The sequence below is a fragment of the Phoenix dactylifera genome, unplaced genomic scaffold (genome assembly GCF_009389715.1).
Source record: "Phoenix dactylifera cultivar Barhee BC4 unplaced genomic scaffold, palm_55x_up_171113_PBpolish2nd_filt_p 001238F, whole genome shotgun sequence".
NCBI lineage: Eukaryota > Viridiplantae > Streptophyta > Magnoliopsida > Arecales > Arecaceae > Phoenix > Phoenix dactylifera.
The window spans coordinates 61,631-69,358 of record NW_024068573.1 but is presented as its reverse complement, the minus strand read 5'-3'; the positions used below and the strand labels follow the sequence as shown (position 1 = coordinate 69,358).

The window sequence follows — 7,728 nt, the reverse complement described above, 5'->3', positions numbered from 1 at the left end:
TTTCAGCCGAGTTTCGATCTTTCTTTAATAGATTTTTTGACTGTATACGCTTTTAAGTATGAGAAATTGCATGAATATCCTTGTAAAGCTGTTATTTGAGTGTATATCCTAATAACTTTTTTCTGCATATCTACCCATAAGGGTATTTTAGTCATTTTAGTTTTAAACTATTTATTTTTTAACAACATTAGATGGTATATATATATATATATGCAAAAAAAAATATACAAGCAAATAGTAATTTTATAAGGGTGTTCATGTAATTTTATATATTTAGGAGGGTATACCTAAAAAAAATAAAAAATATTTTCCTTTTTCCTCTATTCTGCTTGTATTTTTTTTTTCCAACTTTGGAAAAGTGGATGAGCTTTAATTAATTTTTTTTTCAAAAAAAAAATGATCTGGGGCTTGTAATTTTTTCTAGTGTTTCTGGGAACCAGTGATGTCGAAATCAGGAGCTCTGGATCTTGCTTTTGGTGTGGGAGGAAGGATGGACAAGAAGGAAGTTAAATCGGCAGTGGAGCAGTATGTTTCTCGCCGTGCTCTCTGTCTTTCTTCCATTATAATTTAAATAGTGTTGGACATTGATAGCTATGAGTATGATTGATCCGTGTGAGAATGCCATGGACTTTTCTTGATAGAAACATGTGCTTCAATCACCAAATTATTCCGTCTCGCATCTTATCGTTATGAGCATATTGTACCACATAAGTTTTGACAACGGATCACATTTATCTACTGTGTTGAAGGAAAAAGGAAAAAGATGTAAAATAGTACAATAGTACTTTTCTTTAATTATTCTCAAGGATTAATGTAGCTTTTATGAATAATAGTTTGTGATAAGGACCCTTGCTATTTGGCCTATAACATGGGTCCATGCAGAATCTTCTTATGAAGCATCTGGCCTAAATTTTCCTTCTTTTAGGCTTATAAAACAATAATGGAATTTGACAAGTGAAACAATAATCGCATTCTACATGCCCTTCCTTTCTGCTAGTGGTGTCTATGCATTCCTCAACTTTACAAGCTTGAATCTTTGCTGTCCATATAATTTTAACAAAATATCCTTGTGGCTGCCGTTACTGATTTGACAATCCACACACAAAATGATGTGAACAAAAGATGGACTATTGAAGTTTTTTCCTGGAGTTTTCAACAATTTGTTCACTATGTAGTTCTTTCTGAGCGCAATTATCTGTAAATTGATTTCTGCTATTTTTCTTTAATTGTGTATAATTTTTCTTTTCCTAGGTATGAGAACTATCATGGCTATTTTGGAGGGGATGAGGAAACAAGAAAAGCCAACTACAATGACATGGTAAGACAACTTATTTATTTATTGCTTGTTTAATTGTTGGATTTAACTCCAATACAAAGCTATGTTCATTTTATCATTTATATAAAACTCGTTGCTAGCATTAAAAATATGATCCCATGGTTTAGAGTGTTACTTATGGTAATGAATGGCTTTGGTTTGTAGAATGACAGTATCATAGGAATGAACAACTTTCTGGCCTAAGTTGTGTAGGTAGATGGTTAAAATGGACAAAGTTTATAGGATCAAAGATTGAAAGAAGGATGTAGAAGACTACGTTGTCAAGTGGAAGGGTACTTATGCAAGACATAAGATCTGACGCCGTAGAGGAACAGAGATCTCATATGCCTGATCTGATGCAGGAAATAAAAGTTTGACGAAAAATTGACATGGAAAGCTGGTTCCCAAAGTTAATTCTAAGATTCTTGTGACTAGAGGAATTCCAAGCAACTAGTTTTATGGCTGATGTGCACAAAATAAGACAAATCTGAAACCATTGATATGACAGTAATTTATAAAAAGAAAAACAAAAGAAAGAACACGAATTAAAGAAAAAACATGTGCTAACGATGTGATCTTATCGCTATGCCTGTTATCTAAAAAAAAAGTTAAATATCTGAAGAAATTGAGGCTTGCTTGGTTCATAAAATGATGTTGAAAATCGGTTTACTATGATAGGAGGAAGTTACTAAATTGTGCAGTTTTTTGTGAACTTTTCTAGACTCCATAGATAAGAAATAAACTATGGACACCTTCAATTTGCTGCCATGTATGGACGTATTGTTTGCATATTATTATTATAGTGGAAAAAGATAAATCCAAGAGTCCTGAACCAATCACAACTCTTCAAAAGTCACATTAAAGTAGGAATATGTTGTAGCTATTCCACTTCAAATATAACTCCTACCTATGTCCGAGATTGTTTGTGGTTGTTTATGCCGGAAAAATAGAAACAGAAAAAACTATGCCTGTGGGAATAGTTATGCCTCAAGTTTTTCAAATTCCGTTTGGCTACGATGTTAGGAAGATTTTTGGAATAACTTCTGAATAAGGATTCTTTTATCCAAAAAAAATGTAAAAAGTAGGCATTAACAATTCCTTTATGGCCAGGAATAGTTTATGACAACTCTCCTATGAAATACTTACGCTTATTATAAGCAAGTTTGACTGACATAACCATTTCTCACTTATGCCTACCTTTTGCGTGCATTTGATTCGGGAACAAGAAAAATGGGAACACAAAAATTATGCCCTTGGGAATAGTTACGCTATGAGTTATTCCAATTTCTGTTTGGTTATAATTTTTGGAACACTTTTTGGACGAGAAATTTTTGTTCATAACAAAATAAAAAGTAGATATGAAAGATGCCTTTATGCCAAGGAGTAGCTTATGACAGCTCCCCATTGGAATGTTTATGCCTGTCATAAGCAAGTTTCACCAGCATAACTCTTCCTTGGTTGTGCCTATTTTCAAAAGGCTGTTTGGCAAGAATAAGGCTTATTCCATGCCTAAGCCTGCTTTATGCTCAAAAATGCGGCCTAAAGGTTTTACAAACAATTTTAAAAACAAAAAGGTTTCATCATTATTTCTGTTCAGTCTATTTCAATTCTTATTGGAATTTTAAAAACAAAAACAAAAGCACTATCAAAAAGGTAACTAGTGTCAATTGTCAAATTACTGGCATTTAACGTTTCTTAATTTTTTTCTGGTATATGAGAGTTTGCTATGACTTGTATAAGCAGCAAAAATCAAGATCATGAGATGGCAGATGCAGTATATTTTTAAAGATTGCAATCTGAATACATGTATGTACGTATGTATGTGTGAGGATCCGTGCGGGCGTGTGTTTAGTCCCACATCGGTTATTCGCTGGGTAGATCTTGGGTACTTATACAGGATCAAAGAACCCAAATAATACCTTCCGACTAGCCATTTTGGGTAAGGTCCTGGGTTGTTACAAATGGTATCAGAGCAGATCCGACCCATAACCTATGTGGACTAGGGAACACTGCAGTACATATCCATTGGGGCTGACCACGGGCCAATCGTGGTATTTGTGATTAGATTTGAATAGATATGAACCCTTAGCCTGACGAGGACGTCAGGGCTTGAACGGGGGGAGTATGTGAGGATCCGTGCGGGCGTGTGTTTAGTCCCACATCGGTTATTCACTGGGTAGATCTTGGGTACTTATACAGGATCAAGAAACCCAAATAATACCTTCCGGCTAGCCATTTTGGGTAAGGTCCTGGGTTGTTACAATTGGTATCAGAGCAGATCCGACCCATAACCTATGTGGACTAGGGAACACTGCAGTACAGATCCATTAGGGCTGACCACGGGCCAATCGTGGTATTTGTGATTAGATTTGAATAGATATGAATCCTTAGCCTGACGAGGACGTCAGGGCTTGAACGGGGGAAGTATGTGAGGACCCGTGCAGGCGTATGTTTAGTCCCACATTGGTTATTCGCTAGGTAGATCTTGGGTACTTATACAGGATCAAGGAACCCAAATAATACCTTCCGGCTAGCCATTTTGGGTGAGGTCCTGGGTTGTTGTTACAGTATGTATGTATGTACAAATATAATATGGACTCTTATACTTTCAAATCCTGGTTTTTATACTTTGTATTTATACCTTCATTTTTGATTAAACAGATTTTTATGTCAGGATAAGGACAAATATTGTATGATAGGTTAGGATACCTTGGTCATGACTTGGATGTTTACTGATGAAGCCTAAGGTACTTGTGATCAGCTATCAGCTATAGCTGACAGTTTTTGAGATTAGTTGAAGGCATAAATTTGGTCCATGAAATTGCATAATTATATCTCTTCAAGTTGAATATCCAAACAAGACCCTTTTTTTAGGGTTAAGTTTAGTTCGCGTCAGTGTCAATTATTAACTAAATCTGTATTGATGACGTGATGCTTGTTTGTCTTGTGAAGGAATCTGGATGAAAATATAGGAGCAATTTTTGTTTTCTGTAATCTGATGAAAAGATTTCAAAACATCATAACCTGTAGGATGAACTCATTTTCTATATCATTGAATAACTGCGATTTTGAATCCAGCATGAAACAGTCAATGTGGTTTTAACCATATCCTTGCAAAGTCTAACTAAATGCTTTTGGTATTTATTTGATATATTTCAGGTAAACAAGTACTATGATCTTGTAACAAGCTTCTATGAATATGGCTGGGGAGAGTCCTTCCATTTTGCTCCCCGGTTAGCACTACTTTAATTACTGACATTTAATTTATTCATCTTTCATCAGAAAAAAAATACACTTTGTTTATGGATCATTTCCTGATAATTGTTTAGAATTAATTATTTACTTTAATAATGTTTATGAAGATGGAAAGGGGAATCATTAAAAGAAAGCATCAAGCGCCACGAGCATTTTATTGCGCTACAACTAGGCTTGAAAAGGGGAATGAAGGTTTTAGTTGTCTTTCCTTTTGTGACTTACACGGCAAATCTTTGTAGGCAAGATGCCTTGTAGGTAATGTATGCTTCTGTATATTTGTAAATGCAGGTTTTGGATGTGGTTTGTGGAATTGGTGGACCACTACGGGAAATTGCTAGATTTAGGTAATCTTTTTTTCTCAGCTTTGTTCCTGCAAGTTGTTTTTCTGTATTCCATTCTAAAGTTAAAATGGATCCTGCTGCATAATTATCATGTCGCATTTATCAGAGAAGCTATTTTGAATCATATCAAAATTAGAGCAGCAAATTCTATAAGAATTCTGTTGTTAAACAAGCTAGGGCAGGGATAGCACTAGGACAGGTCATATGCCTCACATTTTTCAGGAGGTATGTTACACTGCTATCATTAAGTTCTCATCGACAAGACGAGGTTAGGGTATGTATGTGGATGCAATTGTTGTGTAAATACAACTTGATATGATGCTTAAATGAAAATTGAAGGCTAAAAAATTGCATAATCTGACCATTTCTGTTGATCCATTACTAAGATGAATCAATGGCAGTCTAATGTGATCAGAAAAAGGTGGGTAATTTGAAAGGTTCTTCTGGGTTGTGATGTGTTCCTTCATTATTTCAGATAAGTGGTCTTTGTTATTTTCTATACAATGGATCAACAAGGCTTCCTGCTTATCTATTACATCTTGTAAATGCAAATAGTTATTGGATGTACTTATCTTAGAAATTAATGAATGCAATTTACCTCCCTTATACCTGAGAAAAAAAAAAAACAAGAAGAGAATAGCTATGATAACTTCACATATTGAACTGTTGCAGCTTTGCATCCATTACCGGATTGTGCAACAGTGAGTACCAGATAACAAGAGGCAAGGTTGTTAATACTTTCTGTCTTAACTATTCTAATACCTATTTGTCTTTCTTAATATCAACATGCATTTGAGACTTGATAGAAAACCTTTACTGACTGACAGTGTTCATTCCACAGGAGCTAAACCAGCAAGCAGGATTGAGTGAGTCTTGCAACATGGTTGAGGTACATGTGGCTTTTCTCTCTCTCTCTCTCTCTCTCTCTCTCTCTCTCTCTTTTGTATCACTATTTTTCTATTTCTGGGGTTGTATTATGTTATATATTTGTCTGTTTTTGCAAAAATTATTGCCAATTTCTCTCATTTAGAGGTATAATTTAGAATTTTAAATGTCTTTAACCTCTATAGTTAGAGGTATTATATAGAGATATAATTCAGTATGCTTGGTTAATATTTAGAATAATCTTCATGTCCTCCATACTCTTCACTTCTCATACATGCAGGGCGACTTCATGAAAATGCCATTCCCCGATAACACTTTTGATGCGATATATGCTATAGAAGCAACATGTCATGCACCAGATGTGGTAATCTGCCGATTCATATGCTTGTGTACACGTTTCGAATAGCTTATCTTTTGGCTGTATCCAAGGTTCGCCATGCCGATACCAGACTCCGTACCGATGCTACACTAGCATAGTATCAGTACGGTACAGAATTTTTAGCATACCGAGGGTCGGTACGCTAGCAGTACCAGTATACTGGTACGATACGGTATGTCCGGTACCGTTTGATATGGTACGGTGTGACATACCATGATTGTATCATACCTTCTTCATATATTTCTAATGCTTTTTTGCTCGTTCCAGCTTGGCTGCTATAAGGAGATTTATAGAGCACTGAAGCCTGGCCAGTGTTTTGCGGCCTATGAGTGGTGCTTGACCGATCACTTTGATCCGACGAATGAAAGTCATCAGAAAACTAGGGCTCTAATCGAGCTTGGTGATGGTCTCCCTGACATAAGAACTACAAACGAATGCCTTGAAGCCGTAAGGCTTGCTGGATTTGAGGTAGAAGATTACACAGCATATATTGGTCCTTAATGCTTCCTCTATATAAAGGTATGTGAGACTCTAGTATGCAATTGCTTTCTCACAGGTCGTATGGGCGAAGGATTTTGCATTAGATTCTCCTGTGCCATGGTATTTGCCCTTGGATCCGAGGCGTCTCTCCATGACAAGCTTTCGATTGACTGCTGTTGGACGTGTCATTACCAAATCTATCGTAATTGAGATCACTACGACACTACTTGTTCCATATCTCTTTCCTCCTCTTCTTTCTTTTTGCTTGTCATTAAATATTGTTCATTTTGGTGTTCTGTAGGTCAAGACACTAGAATTTGTGCGTCTTGCTCCGGCGGGAACTGGGAGAGTATCATCAGTGCTGGACAAGGCTGCTGAAGGGCTTGTGGAAGGTGGAAGGTAAGTAAAATATTTTTTTCCAGTTTACTTGCTGTAATTTCTGGATGCTCCCAATCTTCCTGTGCATTGGCGTTTGCCCCCCTTATTCGTGTCGGTTACAATGATGAAACCCCTACAATGAGATAATATATAAAACTGATGGATGCAGGAAAGAAATTTTCACCCCGAATTACTTCTTCCTTGCCCGGAAACCCCTTTGATAATTTCGTGGAGCAGCTTCGTCAGCCATGGCTGCTACTTAACGACGGGGGATTTGCCATGATTCTATCTATATATGTTTTCCTTTTCCTTTTCCTCTTCCTTATGGTTGCTGAATATTATGTTAGCTTGCCATGTTGTGGTCTTCTGTAATTGCTCCGACAATGATGAAACCCCTAAGCAGGGACCTTATCAAGTATATGTTCTTTTGGCTCTTGTTACTCCACCAAGGGCTTTGTTAGTGTTGTACGTCTTTGGGTGCCATAGAATGAAGACAGGTCGTGACAATATGGCCATAGAACTCCTTTTCCATTGCCACAAATGATCAGAACATTCATTCACAACCTAGTATTTTATGAGAACTCCTCTTCGTCCGCACTACTAATTAAATTCGAATGTGAAGAACGGGGCTATAGATCCTTTTGAAGCATGCCTCATTCATTCTAGTTATCTCTAGAGGCAAGAGATGATACATT

At 36.5% G+C, this 7,728-nt stretch overlaps 1 protein-coding gene across 1 annotated transcript; it reads left to right on the top strand.

Annotated features, from left to right (window-relative positions):
• The first annotated feature begins 442 nt into the window (after positions 1 to 442).
• Positions 443 to 7,493, top strand: LOC103696988 (cycloartenol-C-24-methyltransferase 1-like). The gene is made up of 12 exons (XM_039121833.1): positions 443 to 525; positions 1,252 to 1,318; positions 4,475 to 4,548; positions 4,678 to 4,762; positions 4,859 to 4,914; positions 5,584 to 5,638; positions 5,753 to 5,800; positions 6,077 to 6,160; positions 6,443 to 6,643; positions 6,732 to 6,857; positions 6,957 to 7,054; positions 7,203 to 7,493. The coding sequence occupies exons 1-12, from the start codon at positions 443 to 445 to the stop codon at positions 7,252 to 7,254; spliced, it is 1,029 nt and encodes a 342-aa protein (XP_038977761.1). The 3' UTR covers positions 7,255 to 7,493.
• The last annotated feature ends 235 nt before the right edge of the window (positions 7,494 to 7,728 follow it).

Excerpts from the sequence above, each read along its gene's own strand:
- LOC103696988 (XM_039121833.1), top strand. The coding sequence starts at position 443 with ATGTCGAAATCAGGAGCTCTGGATCTTGCTTTTGGTGTGGGAGGAAGG. Across the intron at positions 4,763-4,858 it reads GCTTGAAAAGGGGAATGAAG|GTTTTGGATGTGGTTTGTGG; the intron begins GTTTTAGTTGTC and ends TTGTAAATGCAG. Across the intron at positions 4,915-5,583 it reads CGGGAAATTGCTAGATTTAG|CTTTGCATCCATTACCGGAT; the intron begins GTAATCTTTTTT and ends GAACTGTTGCAG.